The 20,531-nt window shown below is 51.7% G+C and overlaps 1 protein-coding gene across 1 annotated transcript in view; it reads left to right on the top strand.

Annotated features, from left to right (window-relative positions):
• LOC134489777 (H-2 class I histocompatibility antigen, Q9 alpha chain-like) overlaps positions 1-20,531 on the top strand; it is a 43,867-nt gene that overhangs the window by 9,025 nt on the left and 14,311 nt on the right. Inside the window, exons 3-4 of the mRNA XM_063292641.1 lie at positions 948-1,223; positions 2,671-2,952. Of these exons, the coding sequence (XP_063148711.1) occupies positions 948-1,223; positions 2,671-2,952 (558 nt within the window). The remainder of the gene's footprint in view (positions 1-947; positions 1,224-2,670; positions 2,953-20,531) is intronic.

Genomic DNA, 20,531 nt, shown 5'->3' with positions numbered 1-20,531 from the left:
GATCTCACCCTGAGCCCTTCTTTAACATTGGAGTTACGTTGGCTACCTTCCGTCCTTAACTATGGAGGCTGAGCATAGAGACGGGTTGCATATTTTAATGAGAAAGTCCCCAATCTCAGTTCTGAGCTCCCTCCCAACCTTTGGGTGATATCATTAGCAAATTCTTGGGGTTAGCCCAAGTGGGAACCCTAACCCTTTTCCTTTAGGGCCGGGAGGGTCCCCCTTTTGGGGGGCAGTGGAGGGAAGGGCAGAGGCTGGGGACCTCTTGCCATCCCCCCTTCTTTTAGGGAGCAGAGGAACTGAGGAAGGGCCCTTAGTTGCCTTCCCTCTGGGGAAAAGGAGGTTGTGGGAACTGGACCCTCTAAAATTCTTCTGGGGAGCAATGAGAGCCCCCCTCCTGGGTGTGTGTGAATGCAAAATTCTCAGTGGGGATCTGATCAGGGGACCCCCAGGCAGATGTGGGGGAGGAGGAGAGGGGCTTTTCCTGAGGAAGAAGCTTCTGAGGAGCCTCTCTTGGGGGGGGGCTTGTTGCAGGGGTTGGGGGTCCCCTCTGCCCCTCGCCCCCCTTCTGGCCATTTGTCTCTGCATTGACCCTCCAGACGGAGGATTTTGGGCTCTGCAGATCTAAGGCAAAGATGGCGCTGCTTGTTCCGCCTTTTGCACAGAGGGAGACTTTGGGGAGGGAGGAGATGGAGGGAGACGTGGGAGGGTCCCAGGTGGGGGGCAGTCGGTCTGGAGACGCTCACAGTGTGATTTGGGGGTAGGAGGGGGGCCTGAAGGCCTCATCCAGAGGGACCTGAGGAGCTTCATGAGGGAAAAACGGATTTCGTTTTTCAGCCTCCTTTATCCCTTTTCTCACTGCCTCCCTCCTGCATCAAAGTCCCTGCAGGGAGGGGGTCTCTGTCTCTCCTGAGGACTCCCAAAAGCATCTTGCTGTCCCTCTTTAGGCCTTCACACAGTGCAGAGAATGTGCGGCTGTGAGCTCAGAGGAGACGGGAGCAAAGGAGGGTTTATACAGGAAAGCTACGATGGGAGGACCTTGCTCACCTTTGACAAGGAGACCCTCACCTGGGTGGCAACCGACCCCCAGGCCCAGGTCACCAAGAGGAAATGGGACTCTGATCAAGGATGGAATCAGAGAAGGAAGGCCTACCTGGAGGAAATCTGCGTTGAGCGGCTGGAGAAGTACCTGTCCTACGGGAGGGAGACGCTGCTGAGGACAGGTGAGCCTCTGGGCCCAGGCCAACTCTCCTCCTTCCTGGCCGGTTTCTTGCACGCATTCAGCCCCCTTCGGGTCCCTGGTCTGCAGGGGAGGGAATCCCCCTCCCCCCCTCCCAGCAGTTCTCCAGGATGCGGGAAGAAGCCCTGTTTGGTTCCCCTTGCCAGGCAGCCCTTTAATGGGGCAGGAAGCACAGCCTCTGCCCCCAAAGCCACAGGCGGGGCAGACCAGAATCCAGGGCCTGGCGGGGTCTGTGTGGATCAGGCAGCAGAAGCACTTCAGGGTGTCCTGTGCACAGCCCACGATGAGGCAACAGGGCCGCTTGGGGTCCTTCAGTGAAACCCCCTTTAGCCAAAACTTGGCCAAGTGTGACCTGATTCCCTCCCAGCCACTCTCCTTCCCTCCCCATCCCACAGGGGGCTCCCTCCCTCCCTGGCCCCTGCTGGTGCACCTCCCACCCACCCCCACCAGGGGGCACCTCTTCCGCCAGTGATAGGACATCATCAGTGCCCCCACTTGGGCAAAAAAGACCAAGGGTGGGGGGGGTTTATTTCCCAGGGGAAAAACATCTAAGGATTCTGAGGTTCTTTCTCTTAAACCTCAAACACGTCCCTTAACTCTGACTTAGTGACTCCCCCACTCAAAACAATACATTCCCCACCTTCAGGAACAACCCCTCATGCCACAGGGCTTCTAGCTCATATTATAATGTTCTCCCCCCATTTTTTTCTTGTGGGTTCATTATTATTTTCCCTTCAAGACCACCCCTCCCCCTGTGTCTCCACCCCTTCCCCCCAGGCTCCTTGATCCCTCCAGGATCTGCTCAGTGAGATCAGGCTCCATAGGGGAATCACATTGGCAGCAGCCCCTCCCTGCCCTGGGTCTCTCCTCCATTGCATCACCTCTCTCCGCCTGCCTTTGAGAGGCAGAATCGCTTTTCCAAATTCACCTGTGTGGGATTGCAAAAGCCCGCAGCCCTTGCTGTGATTCTGGCTCTCCCCCTCTTGAAATTTGGGTTGTGCCCCTTGGAAAGAGGCCTGGAGCAGCCCAAGATTTGCAGGAGCAGAAGAGGACCCAAAAGGGAGGGAGAAACCTCTGTGTTGTTTTTCTGAAAGGGGACTTAGAAGAGCAGCCCCAGTATCCCTCCCTTGAACTGCCCAAGATCCGTCAGAGTTCAAAGCAGTTCCTGTGGAATTTCCTTGGACCCTCAATTTGCTGCTGGAGGTTTTTTAGACTGAGTCCCTGGAAGGGCTCAAAATCAGGAGTCCTTGTGGCTGAGCATTTCCAGATTTGGAGCATGTCCTAAAACTCTCAGAGACGCTGCGGGTGTGGAGTGTTAAATCCCTGCATTACAACTAAGTAGTGGGAGCTTTCCTGCCTGTCAGGTTTTCCCTCTACCTTCCAGGCTCGGGAGGGGCTCGGAGTTAATTCCGGCCATGCCGTTTCTGCAGAGACCCCGGTGGTGACGGTGAGCAGCAGGACCGAGGCCGACGATGGGATGGAGACGCATGTCTGCCGCGTGGATGGCTTCTACCCCAAGGAGATCGACGCCTCCTGGAGGAGGGACGGGGAGGTCTGGCTGCAGGACACCCTCCGTGGCTCTGTGGCCCCCAACGCGGACGGGACCTTCCACTACTGGCTCAGCATCCGGATCGATCCAAAAGAGAGAGGCCGCTATCGGTGCCACGTGGAGCACGATGGCCTGCAGGAGCCTGTGGACGTGGCCGTGAAGGGTGAGAGGCGGCAGGGAGAGAAAGGCTTGGCTCTTTTTCAGGCTGGAGGATTGTGGGAGAGAAGTGTGACCCCAGCTGTGTCCAGATGTGAGCTCACTTGAGCTCTAATCCATTGTTTTTTCCCTTTTTTGGGGTTTTTGGACCTGCAGGCAATGGGCCATAGAACTGGCTTCAGGTTATTTAAAGGAAGCAGCAGAATCCCATCAGAATAGTTGGCCAATCCTGATGAAACGGACTTAGATCCTCTCTTAGGCTCCGTCCCTCCCCTGTTTGCAGCCTCCAGCAGAGGAGCAGCAGAAACAGATTTTCTTTTGTTTAGAAATCCTAAAATTCAAAAATTGGGAGGTGTCTGGTAGTTCCTTTTCTGAATACCAGATTTTACTAACATTGGTGAACTGCAGCTCACTTCAGGGAATGCATAGAGTGGCTGGACTGAGGCATCGGCAGGCAGGAAAGGGGCCGCCAGTCTGATTTTCTGCCATCAGAGACTAACACGGCTTCCGTCCTGTAGAGAGAAAAATGTCCCTGTATCGCTACTCTAAGAAAGAAGTGCAAACATTACTGTATGATCAGGGATCTATTGGAATTCCTGATGCTCAGCATGAAGCCCTGTGTCAAACAACTCTGCGTATCCTCATAACTTCCACTGACATTTTTACACTGGACTCCCAAAACTGCAGAATACCAATCTTCTATTGATGGTAGCATCCCAATGATACAGTCACAAAATGTTCAGATTTTCTTTTTATGCTGATATCCCAAGCACAAGAAAATATTACTTTAGTTTTTTTACCCAGTATGAAATCACAGGCACCATGGCTGCTATTCATGAGTTTTGTGCAAGAGAAATGTAAAGTTCTCCTCCTCGAACCTGCCCCCCTGAAGCATCCTCCAAATCTGTTTCAGCCATTTGCGGGACCCTCCAGAAGTTGGGTATCACCATATTCTGTTTTTCCATCCTGAAATTCTGGAAGCACAAAATAACATTTCTTGCCATTTCTGGACTGGCAACAACTCCCCACCCCTTCCAGAACTAGGGGAAGGGGGTGAGACAGACACCCCACATACACTCCCCCCCCCACATGCTACAGTGAACCTTCCAGATCACCAGAAGTTTTTATTTTTTGTTTTTGTTGTTGTTGATCAGAATGAAATAGAAAACAGATAGATCAAGTGATCTCTAAAAGAAGATAGGGTCATCTGGATGCTTCATGGGATTAAATTTTTGTGGCAAATTAGGCCTTTTGTCTAGTGAAAGCTCCCTCTGGAGGCAGCACAAAGCTGCTTCATCTTCATTAAATGAGATCGGATGGCCTGGCAATTAAAGGAATCCAGAGCTGGCTTGAAAATGTTCCTCAAGGTGTGCCCAGTGATGGTTCCTCATCAGGTTGAAGATATCAAATGGGGTGCCAGAAGAATCAGCCCTGCGTCCTCTGTTCTTCAACATTCCCTTTAACGCCTTGGAGGAATAGGTAGAACAAATAGTTCTCAAATTCCCAGAGATCTAAAGCTGGCTGAGTGAGCTCATATCCTCAAAGAAAGAAGTCAAATTCAGAATGGACTGAGGGTAACAGAATGAAATTGAAGAGAGACTAGAGAGAAAAGAGTGTCCAGAAAGGATGGGCAACCTCAAATGAGATCCTGTGATGGGAGGTGTCTGTGAAGGGGGAGGCGATGTGATGGACTTCAGCGGCACTGCTGGTTCTCAGGAAGGAGGGGGCACATTCCGAGGAGGGGAGCAGGATAGGAGAAAACACGATCCAGAGCTAGAATGTGGGAAGCCTTTATTTATTTATTTACGTTTTAAATTAATAAATGTTGTTTATGTCTCCAATTTGTAGTACTGCCCATCTCCCCCCTAATAATTTGGAAGTTGTAGTTTAGTCAAAATAGTCCCGCCCTAGCGCCTTCCCAGGTTATTTCCCCTCAGGTTAGGTAGGGTAGCTTTAGTCTGGCAAGACTGATGTCAGGCCCAGCCCAAGAACGACAGAGGATCAATCCAACCAAACTTCAGTTCTTTATTTGCTCACACAGTTAGGGCAGAACCTTGCCAGACTAAAGCTACCCTACCTAACCTACGGGGAAATAGCCTGGGAAGGCTCTAGGGCGGGGCTGTTCTGAACCTCTTGGTCTTCCCACGTTCCAGCTCTGGATCGTGTTTCCTCCTATCCTGCTCCCCTCCTCGGAATGCGCCCCCTCCTTCCTGAGAGCCAGCAGTGTTACTGAAGTCCATCACTTACACATATTAAAGGCACAATCCCGTCTGTCTGAATACCTTAATGGAATACTTTAAGCAGGTGGTTAGACTAGATGGCCTGTTAGGTTTTCTTCCTTCCAGCTGTATGATTCTACAGGTAGTCCCTGCTTAACAACCATTCTTTTAGTGATGGTTCACACTTAGAGCAGACAGCAGTCCTTGAAAAATTGACTTATGACTGGTCCTCACACTTATGAATGTCAGTGTCCCCACAGTCAGATGGTCACAATTTGGCCACTGAAAAAAGTCATAAAATTGGGTTAGATTTGCTTAATGACTGTTTCGCTTAGCAACCTAAATTCAATTGCAACTGTGGTCATTAAGCGAGGACTACCTGTAAGTGCAATGTCTTTACTTAGGAAACAAGAATCAAAGGTGCAAGTATTGGGTGGGGGATACTTGGCTTGCTAAAAAGATTTTTTAATCGGGATTGATTGCAGTCTGAATATGAGCCAGGAGCATAAAGTCCCTTCAAAGAAGGCATCTGTGATTTTAGGCTACATCAAACAGACTGTAACTTCCAAAGGATGAGGGTGATTTTCTCACTGTGTTCTGCTAGGATCAGAGCCCGCCTCAAGGACAACGTCCACTTCTGGGCAACAACCGTTAATGCAGGTTCAGAGCAACTGGAAAAGGTTCCCAGGAGAGCAGCAAGGCTGATCGGGGACTAGAACCCGAATCCTCTGTAGGGGGATAGAAGGAGCTCCGCGTGACTAGCCTTGAGCAACGGGTGCTGGTGGTGGTGGGGTTTGTGACAGCATCTTTCGAATAAGCAGAGGGCTGCCACCTAGAAGACAGGCAAGGTCTGTCGCCCTCGTTCCTGAATGCAGGGCGTGGATTTGAATGACAGGGAGGCCTTCCCTGGGGTGCTCCCCCTAACCCCGGGGTGGGTGTGAGACAAGAGGATTCCCACCTCCTGGGCTGCCTTCCTGGCACTTAAAAGCTCCAGCTGCAAAGACCGGAACCGTTTCTGTTCAGCCACTTCCTGGCCAGTCGACAGAGTGCAGAAGCGAGGATTCATGTGATGATTCCGGATGTTAAATCCTAACCTTAGAAATCCTCAATACAATCCGTTTAGGATGTACTGTAGAAGAATTCTTTATCAGGAATAAGTAACTTGGGGAAAGAAAGAACATGAAACCTAGGCAAAGCCCTGAATGAGGCTTTCCCACCTCCACCTTTGAATTAAACATTTTCCCCCTCGCTCTGATGAGATCATCCCACAGATTATCTTTTCCACTCGTCCTCACGCCCCTCCCAGCCAGCTCACCTTCCCAGACACAGCACAGGCAGGACTTCTCCCCCTGCCTCTGCTGGGGTGTTGCCCCTCCGCCTCCTGCACAGACTCACTGGTGCTGCCTCGTCTCTTGCCTGCCACCCTCTCTCTCAACCCCTATATACAAATCCATGGCAGGGCTTCGTAGTTAGGTGAACCCTGACCATTCCTTTCTTTTCCTCCGGGGAACAGCAATCTTACGAGAGATGAGCCAAATGAAACTCTCTCTTTAAAAAAAAGACACATGATATAAACCCTTTTACTTTAAATACTAAAATGCAAAGATTCAAGCTTAAGAAAAAAAGCTAGCATGCAGAGCTGCCCCATTCTGCTCAAATTCATGACATAATGGGGCAGCTGATAAAAAGAACAAAAACGTTTTTAAGGTTTCACCAATTTTTGTTTATATTATTGTGTTGTTGAATATTTTATTTCTGTTAACCTGATGAGAGAGAGAAGATTGCAAATGGCTGCTTTTGAGCTGAAGAGCTAAGGGTGAATGTCGGCTGCCTTTGCACTGGGCTGGTGGGAGACCAAGGCAGCGTCACGAGGACACGTCCGCTAACCGTGGTTAGCAGGATGTCTTCAATTCGAGGGACGTGAGGATGAGCCCTGAGTCTTCTTAACTTGGGCGATTCCCAGTAGTCCCTTGGCTGCGTTAGGTCTCTCCCTGACTTGGAACGATGGTTTGGGGTTCTCCTTCAATCCTCTGCTCTTTCTCCCAATTCAGCTCCAGAATCCGACCCGGGAGTCATCATCAGCCGCCTTCCGGCTCTCCTGGTGACTGCAATCTTGGTATTTCACTGTAAGTGTCCCACCATTGCTGGGTGGCTGTGAAGGGAGACGGGGAAACTCCGCCCCAGTCCCTCCCTTTGGGGAGCTTCTTCTGGGCTCCCTTTTCCCTGTTTTCCCAGCCCTCTTTGGGAGCATCCGAAATCTCGGCCTCTTGCTGGGACTCCAGTCTCGACTCAGCTGAGTCTGCGGTTCGGACAGTCCTGCCTTCTTCTGGTTGGGAAGAGGCATCGCGGTTCCGTCCCTTTCAAAGGCTTTGGTGAAAGAGCAGCAAAGAAGGATTTCAGTGAAAATCCTCCTCCTCTCCCGGCTGTTGCTGCTGCTTTCCCCATTTCCCTCCATCCCTCCCAGAGGCAGCAGGTCTCTCTTGGGCAAGTCAGGGGATACATTCGTATTTTGAAGCTCTTCCTGTGTCTGTTCATAGCAGTTGCCAGGAGAGGTTGTGACTAAACAACTGTGAAAACATCTCCTGGGGCTCTCTATCCCTCCTGCAGAGGGAGATTGGATGATCTCTGGTGGATTATTCTTACCTTTGACTGATTTTTGTCCTTGCAGAGAAACGTCAGGATGGTTACGAGGCAGCATCAAGTGAATGATTTTCCTCTTTCCCTGTTAGCTCCAAGTCAGAGTGGGAATCAGAGGCAGCCTCAGTTGAGGGGTTGTGTGTCTTTGTGTGTGTCTAAACACAAAAGCAGCTCATGAAGCTGCAGAGTTGTGCTACCTTCCTCTTCCCCCCAAGAACCAAGCTGGGGGAGGTGGGTCCCCTTTAATTCCAGCCAGGCTGTTCTTGGGACTGGAGACCCCAAGGAGGAACATCTGGGACAAGGTGGGCTCAGGAAGGTGAGAAGACCTGGCTGGGTGGAAGGTCCATCTGACTGAGAAGCTCTCCTGTTTCCAAGTGTGCAGAAAGGAAAGGCTTGGCTCTTTTTCAGGCTGGAGGATTGTGGGAGAGAAGTGTGACCCCAGCTGTGTCCAGATGTGAGCACACTTGAGCTCTAATCCATTGGTTTTTGCCTTTTTCAAGGATCGTGGACCTGCAGGGAATGGGCCATAGAACTGGCTTTGGGTTATTTAAAGGAAGCAGCAGAATCCCGTCAGAATAGTTCGCCGATCCTGATGAAAGGCACTTAGATCCTCTCTTAGCCTCCCTCCCTGCCCTGTTTGCTGCCTCTAGCAGAGGAGCAGCCGTTGTGCTGAGCACCAGAAACAGATTTTCTTTTTTCCTAAAGTACAAAAATCGGGAGGAGTCTGGTAGCCCCTTTTCTGAACACCAGATTTTATTAACATTGGTGAACTGCAGCTCACTTCAGGGAATGCATAGAGTGGCTGGACTGAGGCATTGGCAGGCAGGAAAGGAGCCACCAGTCTGATTTTCTGCCATCAGAGACTAACACGGCTTTCCCCCTGTAGAGAAGGAAATGTCCCTATGTCGCTACTCTAAGAAAGAAGTGCAGACATTATTTATGATCAGGGATCTATTGGAATTCCTGAGGCTCAGCATGAAGCCCTGTGTCAAACAACTCTGCGTATCCTCATAACTTCCACTGACATTTTTACACCGGACTCCCAAAACTGCAGAATACCAATCTTCTATTGATGGTAGCATCCCAATGATACAGTCACAAAATGTTCAGATTTTCTTTTTATGCTGATATCCCAATCACAAGAAAATACTACTTTAGTTTTTTTACCAAGTATGAAATCACAGGCACCATGGCTGCTATTCATGGGTTTTGTGCAAGAGAAATGTAAAGTTCTCCTCCTCGAACCTGCCCCCCTGAAGCATCCTCCAAATCTGTTTCAGCCATTTGCGGGACCCTCCAGAAGTTGGGTATCACCATATTCTGTTTTTCCATCCTGAAATTCTGGAAGCACAAAATAACATTTCTTGCCATTTCTGGACTGGCAACAACTCCCCACCCCTTCCAGAACTAGGGGAAGGGGGTGAGACAGACACCCCACATACACTCCCCCCCCCCACATGCTACAGTGAACCTTCCAGATCACCAGAATTTTTTATTTTTTGTTTTTGTTGTTGATCAGAATGAAATAGAAAACAGATCAAGTGATCTCTAAAAGAAGATAGGGTCATCTGGATGCTTCATGGGATTAAATTTTTGTGGCAAATTAGGCCTTTTGTCTAGTGAAAGCTCCCTCTGGAGGCAGCCCAAAGCTGCTTCATCTTCATTAAATGAGGTTGGATGGCCTGGCAATTAAAGGAATCCAGAGCTGGCTTGAAAATGTTCCTCAAGGTGTGCCCAGTGATGGTTCCTCATCAGGTTGAAGATATCAAATGGGGTGCCAGAAGAATCAGCCCTGCGTCCTCTATTCTTCAACATTCCCTTTAATGCCTTGGAGGACTAGGTAGAACCAATAGTTCTCAAATTCCCAGAGATCAAAAGCTGGATGAGTGAGCTCATATCCTCAAAGAAAGAAGTCAAATTCAGAGTGGACTGAGGGTAACAGAATGAAATTGAAGAGAGACTAGAGAGAAAAGAGTGTCCAGAAAGGATGGGCAACCTCAAATGAGATCCTGTGATGGGAGGTGTCTGTGAAGGGGGAGGCGATGTGATGGACTTCAGCGGCACTGCTGGTTCTCAGGAAGGAGGGGGCACATTCTGAGGAGGGGAGCAGGATAGGAGAAAACACGATCCAGAGCTAGAATGTGGGAAGCCTTTATTTTTTTATTTACGTTTTAAATTAATAAATGTTACTTATGTCTCCAATTTGTACTACTGCCCATCTCCCCCCTAATAATTTGGAAGTTGTAGTTTAGTCAAAATAGTCCCGCCCTAGAGCCTTCCGAGGCTATTTCCCCTCAGGTTAGGTAGGGTAGCTTTAGTCTGGCAAGACTGATGTCAGGCCCAGCCCACGAACAACAGAGGATCAATCCAACCAAACTTCAGTTCTTTATTTGCTCACACAGGGCAGAACCTTGCCAGACAAAAGTTACCCTACCTAACCTAAGGGGAAATAGCCTGGGAAGGCTCTAGGGCGGGGCTGTTCTATACCTCTTAGTCTTCCCATGTTCCAGCTCTGGACTGTGTTTCCTCCTATCCTGCTCCCCTCCTCGGAATGCGCCCCCTCCTTCCTGAGAGCCAGCAGTGCTGCTGAAGTCCATCACTTAGACATATTAAAGGCACAATCCCGTCTGTCTGAATACCTTAATGGAATACTTTAAGCAGGTGGTTAGATTATTTGGCCTCTTAGGTTCCTTCCTTCCAGCTGTATGATTCTACAGGCAGTCCCTGCTTAACAACCATTCTTTTAGTGATGGTTCACACTTAGAGCAGACAGCAGTCCTTGAAAAATTGACTTATGACTGGTCCTCACACTTATGAATGTCAGTGTCCCCACGGTCAGATGGTCACAATTTGGCCACTGAAAAAAGTCATTAAGTTGGGTTGGATTTGCTTAATGACTGCTTCGCTTAGCAAACTAAATTCAATTGCAACTGTGGTCATTAAGCGAGGACTACCTGTAAGTGCAATGTCTTTACTTAGGAAACAAGAATCAAAGGTGCAAGTATTGGGTGGGGGATATTTGGCTTGCTAAAAAGATTTTTTAATTGGGATTGATTGGAGACTGAGTATGAGCCAGGAGCATAAAGTCCCTTGAAAGAAGGCATCTGTGATTTTAGGCTACATCAAACAGACTGTAACTTCCAAAGGATGAGGGTGATTTTCTCACTGTGTTCTGCTAGGATCAGAGCCCGCCTCAAGGACAACGTCCACTTCTGGGCAACACCCGTTAATACAGATTCAGAGCAACTGGAAAAGGTTCCCAGGAGAGCAGCAAGGCTGATCAGGGACTAGAACGCTAATCCTCTGTAGGGGGATAGAAGGAGCTCCGCGTGACTAGCCTTGAGCAACGGGTGCTGGTGGTGGTGGGGTTTGTGACAGCATCTTTCGAATAAGCAGAGGGCTGCCACCTAGAAGACAGGCAAGGTCTGTCGCCCTCTGTCATGAGTGCCGTTGAGCTGAAGACATCAGCACAACAGCACACATGACAATAACGAGGAAGCAAAGGAAGGGACTCAAGATAAGCATAGCACGCAGAACAACAGACACAGACCCTGGCCGGAGGATGCAGCCATCAGAACACAAAAGAGAAAGAAGAAAAGACAAAGACTAGGCGGATCGCGAGGCACACCCAAGCTGTTAGCAAAAGCGCAACGGAGATCGCCCAGCTGACAGCAATCACCGGCTGAAAGAGGAAACCGATGATGGGCGATCCCGGGGCACCAGCTGGGGCCTCGCAACCCTTCACCTACCGGCACGACAGCATGCAGGACAAAGGGGGGATGACGTAACCCAGGGTAAGGGGGCGCTGACCGGCGCGGGGTATTTAAACCCCGCACCGGCGCGCTCCCCTCTCAGCTTTTTTCGCAACTGACACTACGTATGAAATAAACCGGAACCTGCTTTCCTTTGAATCAGCGTCTGTGTTTTACTCTGCGGTAGGCAGTGCATGACATAAAGCTGAGAGTCACAAACACAGCCTCACCGAGCCCCACCGGACAACGAGCCGTGGGAGGAATAGACGGCGAGAAGACCACGAGCGATGAGGCCGTCGCGGCCAAGGCGGGCGAACCGCACGGCAAGAAGCGGAGGAGGACCGATCGAGGCCAGAGGCACCGCGGACCCCAGGAGCCACGGACACCCGTCCGGCTCACCCCGAGCCTCAGCTCCAACCCCAGAGGGAGGCGGAGGCGACCCGGCCACGGGAGGGAGCAACATACCTCCCGAGACCAGCGGAGACCCCCCCGCCCCACATCGCACCCCAGCCACGGGCGTGGAGCGTCAGCCCAACTGCGGTAAGCATGGAGGAGGACGGAGAGGCAACCCAGCCGACGCACTCCCAAACGGAGGAAGCTGACCAGAGGACGGGAATGCCTGAACCCCACCAGCGGCTCAACCCTGCGGACACACCGATAGACCCGACCCCAGCTGCGGCGCGGATCCCGGACGGGGAAACTCAAGCCAAACGCGCGGCCATGGAGGCCCAGCTAAAGGACCTCAGGACTATGCTACAATCGCTGATGTCCCCTGCGCCGCCCAACGACGTTCCCGTGCAGGTCCACACCCCGAGCGGGTCGTCGCACCCCCATGGGCCAAATGCGAATCAACAAGCAGCCCAAGCGGACGAAGCCGTGAGTCGGGAAGCGAGAGGAGGGGACTCACAGAACGCCCGGGCCCCAAAGGACTTCCCCATTTTCTTCGACGGGAACCCCGCGAAACTGTCGTTCTTCATTACGAATGCCAGGGAGTTCATGGGGCGGTACGGACACTCCTTTAACTCCGAAGCGGACAAGATCGCAGCCGTAGCGATCAAACTACAAGACCGGGCGGCGGACTGGTATGTCCAAATGTACGAGTCCAACTCCCCCGCCCTCTCTGACTTCCATGCTTTCATCACCGAGATGAAGCGCTACTTTGAGGACCCACTAGCCAAAGAGAGGGCTAAAAGTGCACTCCAAAGCCTCAAACAGGGCGCACGCACTGTCCCGGACTACGCCCTCGAATTTAAAGCCCTAGCAGGGAAGATCAACGACTGGTCCGAGACCACCCTGCTAGAAATGTTCAAAAGGGGGCTCAACCGTGAAGTACTTCAATGGGCTCTCTACCGGGACGATCCGGAGACTCTGCATGGCTGGATCCACCTCGCGGGGAGAGCAGAACACGCGCACCGCACCTTCCTAATGGCAACGATGGAAGACGAGACCAACACCTACCCAAAGGTACCCGCGCCACATGGGACGGCCGGTCCCACATATCCAAGGAAGAAATTCACTCGCGGGCCCTGCGGGAGGTGTGGAAAATTGGAGCACAAAACGGCAGATTGCTTCTCCAACCGAACCCCAGCAAGCACTCCTAAACCCGCACTGAAACCTAACCTCAAACCAACTAACCCGCCGCCACCCCCCCCACCGCCGAATGACCGGAGCCACAGCGACACCGGACGAAGGCTGGGATGCTTACTGGGGGGGAGAGGACGCCGTAGACCCAGACCAGCCGGCGGGAAACGCTCCCCGCCTGCCTAAAAACGCGCCGCGAGGCAGGTGGTGGGACAGAGGCGCAAATCACTTCGACAGAGCGGCGAAAGCTCCGTAATGCAGCAATCAAGCTCTCTGTGGGCAACGGAGCCACCACGGCCGCGGCACTAGTGGACTCGGGGTGCTCTAAAAACCTGATCCACCCCAACATAGTCGCCAAACTCGCCCTACGCTGCCTCCCTCTCCCCACGCCGCTGGCATTTCACCAGCTGGACGGCTCAACAGCGGGAGGGACACCAGCCACGATGCAGACCGAGCCGGTTACCCTACAAAGGGGTACCAACACCGAACGAACATTGTTCGTGATAACCCACATAGGACGGCCCATCGTAGTCTTTGGAATACCATGGCTCGCAACAAACAACCCGCGCATCGACTGGGAGACCCGCACCTTCCGATTCGACGACGGTGAGTACCGGGCGCCAGTTCCGGAGGGCAGGACCAACCCCACGGGACGAGCAGAGGCGGCAACCCAGGACAACACAGCTACCCCAGAAGACCTACCGGAGCAATACGCTGACTTCTCAGAGGTCTTCGGAGAGGCGGAAGCTGATCAACTACCCCCCCACCGCAAGACGGACTGCAGGATTGACCTGCTGCCCGATGTCCCCTTACCTAGGCCGAAGATCTACTCGATGACCCCGAAGGAGATGGCAACCCTCCGGGAGTTCATCGACAAAAACCTAGAGAGGGGATTCATAGAGCCGGCATGCTCACCGGTCGGAGCGCCCGTCTTATTCCAAGAGAAAAAAGACGGCACCCTACGGCTCTGCACAGACTACCGGGGCCTCAATGCAGCTTCCCTATCCAATAAATACTCCTTACCCCTCGTGAAAGACATGATCGCCCACCTGTCCACGGGCAGAGTATTCTCCAAGCTGGACCTTCGCGAGGCGTACTACCGAATCCGAATCAGGGAGGGGGACGAATGGAAAACTGCGTTCAACTGCTCCCTAGGCGCCTTTCAGTACAAAGTGCTGCCATTCGGACTAGCAGGGGCCCCGGGAGTGTTCATGCAGCTCATCAATGAGGTTCTGCATGAGCACCTGTTCAAAGGGGTCCTGGTCTACATAGACGACGTCCTTATCTACTCCAAAACGCACGAGGAACACGTGACCCTAGTCAGACAAGTCCTCGACAAGCTAAAAAGGGCGAAACTCTATGCCAAACCCTCAAAGTGCGAATTCCATAAAGCACGCCTAGACTACCTGGGGTACCGAATCTCCGGAGAAGGCATAGAGATGGACCCCGCAAAAGTCGAGGCGGTGGTGAACTGGGAACGCCCCCGCAACAGGCGCCAACTCCAGAGCTTCCTCGGCTTCACGAATTTTTACAGGTCATTCGCACGGGGGTTCACGGAGATAGCCCTCCCCCTAACAGACCTCCTCAAGACTAAAGGGGTGGGGGACACACGACGCGCCAAGAACCCGGGCACAGTACTAAATTGGACTCCCGCATGCCAAACCGCATTCAACAGACTGAAAGCGCTGTTCACCACGGAGCCAATCCTCGCGCACCCGGACCCAGAACGGCCGTTCATGGTCCAAGCCGACGCCTCAGACTTCTCCCTGGGGGCCATCCTACTCCAAAAGGACCCCACAGGAGTCCTGAAACCATGCGCCTACCTGTCGAGGAAATTCTCTTGAGACAGGAAGGCGCTGGCACGTCTGGGAGAAGGAAGCCTTCGCGGTGAAATCGGCGTTGGAAACATGGAGGCACCTACTGGAAGGAGCCACCCAACCATTCGAGGTCTGGACAGACCACCGGAACCTCGAGGCCCTCCGAACGCCCAGACGCCTCAGCCCAAAACAGGTCAGATGGGCCCAATTCTTCAGCCGCTTCAACTTTCAGCTGAAGTTCATGCCGGGCAAAAAGAACTTCCTGGCTGACGCCCTCTCCCGACTGCCCCAAGACGAGGAGCCCGCCCCAGACATGATCGGGATGGTCCTATCCGCTTCCCAGCTGGGGATGGCGGTGACCACCCGGAGCGGCGCTCGGCGGCAGCCCAACCCCACGGCGCAACCGACGGGGCAACCAGTGACCAGACGGCGCCAACCGCAACTGCCAGGGGGGATATGCGCCAGACCTGACCCGGGCATTCCACCGGACGTACCCCAACAAGCCAAAGGGGCGACAAGCCGAACCGGCCCCGGAACAACCTTTTCCCCGCGGGCCCCCCCCCCAGCCGTGCCCCCAGGGGAAAGGGCCCCCCAAGCCCACGACTTGGGTAGACCTCGCCCCCCCGGGACTCACCCTCCCCCCGCCCCGGGCCCACGAGGGAGTGACACTGGTCACCAGTGCATGCCTTGAGGCAACGCCCAGGATGCACGCATAACAATGACGACGCACTTGAAAAAAGATAAAGGTCCTACCTGGAGCTGAAAAGCACCCGACCAGCCACGCCTCTTTCCTCGACGAACTGAGCCAAACAAGCAGGGTGTGGCTGGAGCATGCACACGCCCAGGGTGTGCTCGGGGCATGCGCACTGGGAACACACCCTAGATGGACACGAGGTAGAAGGCGGAACAAAGGGAGGGGCGAAAACACTCCGGCGGGAAATTTAAAAAAAACCAAAACCATTTTGACTGCTCTCCTGGTAAAAAACCGGAAGGCCGGGGGGGGGCACTATTCGGACAGGGGGCAGTATGTCATGAGTGCCGTTGAGCTGAAGACATCAGCACAATGGCACACATGACAATAACGAGGAAGCAAAGGAAGGGACTCAAGATAAGCATAGCATGCACAACAGCAGACAAAGACCCTGGCCGGAGGATGCAGCCATCAGAACACAAAAGAGAAAGAAGAAAAGACAAAGACTAGGCGGATCGCGAGGCACACCCAAGCTGTTAGCAAAAGCGCAACGGAGATCGCCCAGCTGACAGCAATCACCGGCTGAAAGAGGAAACCGATGATGGGCGATCCCGGGACACCAGCTGGGGCCTCGCAACCCTTCACCTACCGGCACGACAGCATGCAGGACAAAGGGGGGATGACGTAACCCAGGGTAAGGGGGCGCTGACCGGCGCGGGGTATTTAAACCCCGCACCGGGGCGCTCCCCTCACTCTCAGCTTTTTTCGCAACTGACACTACGTATGAAATAAACTGGAACCTGCTTTCCTTTGAATCAGTGTCTGTGTTTTACTCTGCGGTAGGCAGTGCATGACACCCTCGTTCCTGAATGGAGGGCGTGGATTTGAATGACAGGGAGGCCTTCCCTGGGGTGCTCCCCCTAACCCCGGGGTGGGTGTGAGACAAGAGGATTCCCACCTCCTGGGCTGCCTTCCTGGCACTTAAAAGCTCCAGATGCCAAGACTGGAACCGTTTCTGTTCAGCCACTTCCTGGCCAGTCAACAGAGTGCAGAAGCAAGGATTTATGTGATGATTCCAGATGTTAAATCGGTTCTTAAATCCTAACCTTAGAAATCCTCAATACAATCCATTTAGGATGTACTGTAGAAGAATTCTTTATCAGGAATAAGTAACTTGGGGAAAGAAAGAACATGAAACCTAGGCAAAGCCCTGAATGAGGCTTTCCCACCTCCACCTTTGAATTAAACATTTTCCCCCTCGCTCTGATGAGATCATCCCACAGATTATCTTTTCCACTCGTCCTCACGCCCCTCCCAGCCAGCTCACCTTCCCAGACACAGCACAGGCAGGACTTCTCCCCCTGCCTCTGCTGGGGTGTTGCCCCTCCGCCTTCTGCACAGACTCACTGGTGCTGCCTCGTCTCTTGCCTGCCACCCTCTCTCTCAACCCCTATATACAAATCCATGGCAGGGCTTCGTAGTTAGGTGAACCCTGACCATTCCTTTCTTTTCCTCAGGGGAGCAGAGCAATCTTACGAGAGATGAGCCAAATGAAACTCTCTCTTTAAAAAAAAGACACATGATATAAACCCTTTTACTTTAAATAATAAAATGCAAAGATTCAAGCTTAAGAAAAAAAGCTAGCATGCAGAGCTGCCCAATTCTGCTCAAATTCATGACATAATGGGGCAGCTGATAAAAAGAACAAAAACGTTTTTAAAGTTTCACTAATTTTGTTTATATTATTGTGTTGTTGAAGATTTTATTTCTGTTAACCTGCTGAGAGTCACAAGGTTGCAAACAGCTGCTTTTGAGCTGAAGAGCTAAGAGTGAATGTCAGCTGCCTTTGCACTGGGCTGGTGGGAGACCAAGGCAGCGTCACGAGGACACGTCCACTAAGTGTGGTTAGCAGGATGTCTTCAATTCGAGGGACGTGAGGATGAGCCCTGAGTCTTCTTAACTTGGGCGATTCCCAGTAGTCCCTTGGCTGCGTTAGGTCTCTCCCTGACTTGGAACGATGGTTTGGGGTTCTCCTTCAATCCTCTGCTCTTTCTCCCAATTCAGTTCCGGAATCCAACCTGGGGTTCACCATCGCCTCCGTCGTATTTCTCCTGGTGGCTGTGATTGCTATATTCTTGGTATTACACAGTAAGTGTCCCACCTTTGCTGGGTGGCTGTGAAGGGAGAGGGGGAGACTCCTCCCCAGTCCCCCCCTGTGGGGAGCTTCTTCTGGGCTCACTTTTCCCTGTTTTCCCAGCCCTCTTTGGGAGCATCTAAAATCTCGGCTTCTTGCTGGGACTCCAGTCTCGACTTGGCCAAGTCTGTGGTTCGGACAGTCCTGCCTTCTGGTTGGGAAGAGGCATCGCGGTTCCGTCCCTTTCAAAGGCTTTGGTCAAAGAGCAGCGGAGAAGGATTTCAGTGAAAATCCTCTTCCTCTCCCAGCTGTTGCTGCTTTCCCCATTTCCCTCCATCCCTCCCAGAGGCAGCAGGTCTCTCTTGGGCACGTCAGGGGACACATTTGTATTTTGAAGCTCTTCCTGTGTCTGTTCATAGTAGTTGCCAGGAGAGGTTGTGACTGAACAACTGTGAAAACCTCTCCTGGGGCTCTCTATCCCTCCTGCAGAGGGAGAGATTGGATGATCTCTGGTGGATTATTTTAGCTTTGGCTGATTTTTGTCCTTGCAGAGAAACGTCAGGATGGTTACGAGGCAGCATCAAGTGAATGATTTTCCTCTTTCCCTGTTAGCTCCAAGTCAGAGTGGGAATCAGAGGCAGCCTCAGTTGAGGGGTTGTGTGTCTTTGTGTGTGTCTAAACACAAAAGCAGCTCATGAAGCTGCAGAGTTGTGCTACCTTCCTCTTCCCCCCAAGAACCAAGCTGGGGGAGGTGGGTCCCCTTTAATTCCAGCCAGGCTGTTCTTGGGACTGGAGACCCCAAGGAGGAACATCTGGGACAAGGAAGGCTCAGGAAGGTGAGAAGACCTGGCTGGGTGGAAGGTCCATCTGACTGAGAAGCTCTCCTGTTTCCAAGTGTGCAGAAAGGAAAGGCTTGGCTCTTTTTCAGGCTGGAGGATGGTAGGAGAGAAATGTGACCCCAGCTGTGTCCAGATGTGAGCACACTTGAGCTCTAATCCATTGGTTTTTGCCTTTTTCAAGGATCGTGGACCTGCAGGGAATGGGCCATAGAACTGGCTTTGGGTTATTTAAAGGAAGCAGCAGAATCCCGTCAGAATAGTTCGCCGATCCTGATGAAAGGCACTTAGATCCTCTCTTAGCCTCCCTCCCTGCCCTGTTTGCTGCCTCTAGCAGAGGAGCAGCCGTTGTGCTGAGCACCAGAAACAGATTTTCTTTTTTCCTAAAGTACAAAAATCGGGAGGAGTCTGGTAGCCCCTTTTCTGAACACCAGATTTTATTAACATTGGTGAACTGCAGCTCACTTCAGGGAATGCATAGAGTGGCTGGACTGAGGCATTGGCAGGCAGGAAAGGGGCCACCAGTCTGATTTTCTGCCATCAGAGACTAACACGGCTTTCCCCCTGTAGAGAAGGAAATGTCCTTGTGTCGCTACTCTAAGAAAGAAGTGCAGACATTATTTATGATCAGGGATCTATTGGAATTCCTGAGGCTCAGCATGAAGCCCTGTGTCAAACAACTCTGCGTATCCTCATAACTTCCACTGACATTTTTACACTGGACTCCCAAAACTGCAGAATACCAATCTTCTATTGATGGTAGCATCCCAATGATACAGTCACAAAATGTTCAGATTTTCTTTTTATGCTGATATCCCAAGCACAAGAAAATACTACTTTAGTTTTTTTACCAAGTATGAAATCACAGGCACCATGGCTGCTATTCATGAGTTTTGTGCAAGAGAAATGTAAAGTTCTCCTCCTCGAACCTGCCCCCCTGAAGCATCCTCCAAATCTGTTTCAGCCATTTGCGGGACCCTCCAGAAGTTGGGTATCACCATATTCTGTTTTTTCATCCTGAAATTCTGGAAGAACAAAATAACATTTCTTGCCATTTCTGGACTGGCAACAACTCCCCACCCCTTCCAGAACTAGGGGGAGGGGGTGAGACAGACACCCCACATACACTCCCCCCCCCCACATGCTACAGTGAACCTTCCAGATCACCAGAATTTTTTATTTTTTGTTTTTGTTGTTGATCAGAATGAAATAGAAAACAGATCAAGTGATCTCTAAAAGAAGATAGGGTCATCTGGATGCTTCATGGGATTAAATTTTTGTGGCAAATTAGGCCTTTTGTCTAGTGAAAGCTCCCTCCGGAGGCAGTCCAAGGCCTCTTCGGCTTCATTAAAAGAGGTCAGATGGGCAGGCAATTAAGGGGATCCACAGCTGGCTTGAAAACTTTCCTCAAGGTGTGCCCAGTGATGGTTCCTCATCAGGTTGAAGATATCAAATGGGGTGCCAGAAGAATCAGCCCTGCGTCCTCTGTTCTTCAACATTCCCTTTAACGCCTTGGAGGAATAGGTAGAACAAATAGTTCTCAAATTCCCAGAGATCTAAAGCTGGCTGAGTGAGCTCATATCCTCAAAGAAAGAAGTCAAATTCAGAATGGACTGAGGGTAACAGAATGAAATTGAAGAGAGACCAGAGAGAAAAGAGTGTCCAGAAAGGATGGGCAACCTCAAATGAGATCCTGTGATGGGAGGTGTCTGTGAAGGGGGAGGCAATGTGATGGACTTCAGCAGCACTGCTGGTTCTCAGGAAGGAGGGGGCACATTCCGAGGAGGGGAGCAGGATAGGAGAAAACACGATCCAGAGTTAGAATGTGGGAAGCCTTTATTTATTTATTTACATTTTAAATTAATAAATGTTATTTATGTCTCCAATTTGTACTACTGCCCATCTCCCCCCTAATAATT

The sequence above is a fragment of the Candoia aspera genome, chromosome 2 (assembly GCF_035149785.1).
Source record: "Candoia aspera isolate rCanAsp1 chromosome 2, rCanAsp1.hap2, whole genome shotgun sequence".
Lineage (NCBI taxonomy): Eukaryota > Metazoa > Chordata > Lepidosauria > Squamata > Boidae > Candoia > Candoia aspera.
Note: the sequence above shows the minus strand (reverse complement) of the source record. Positions and strands in the feature narration are given on the sequence as shown.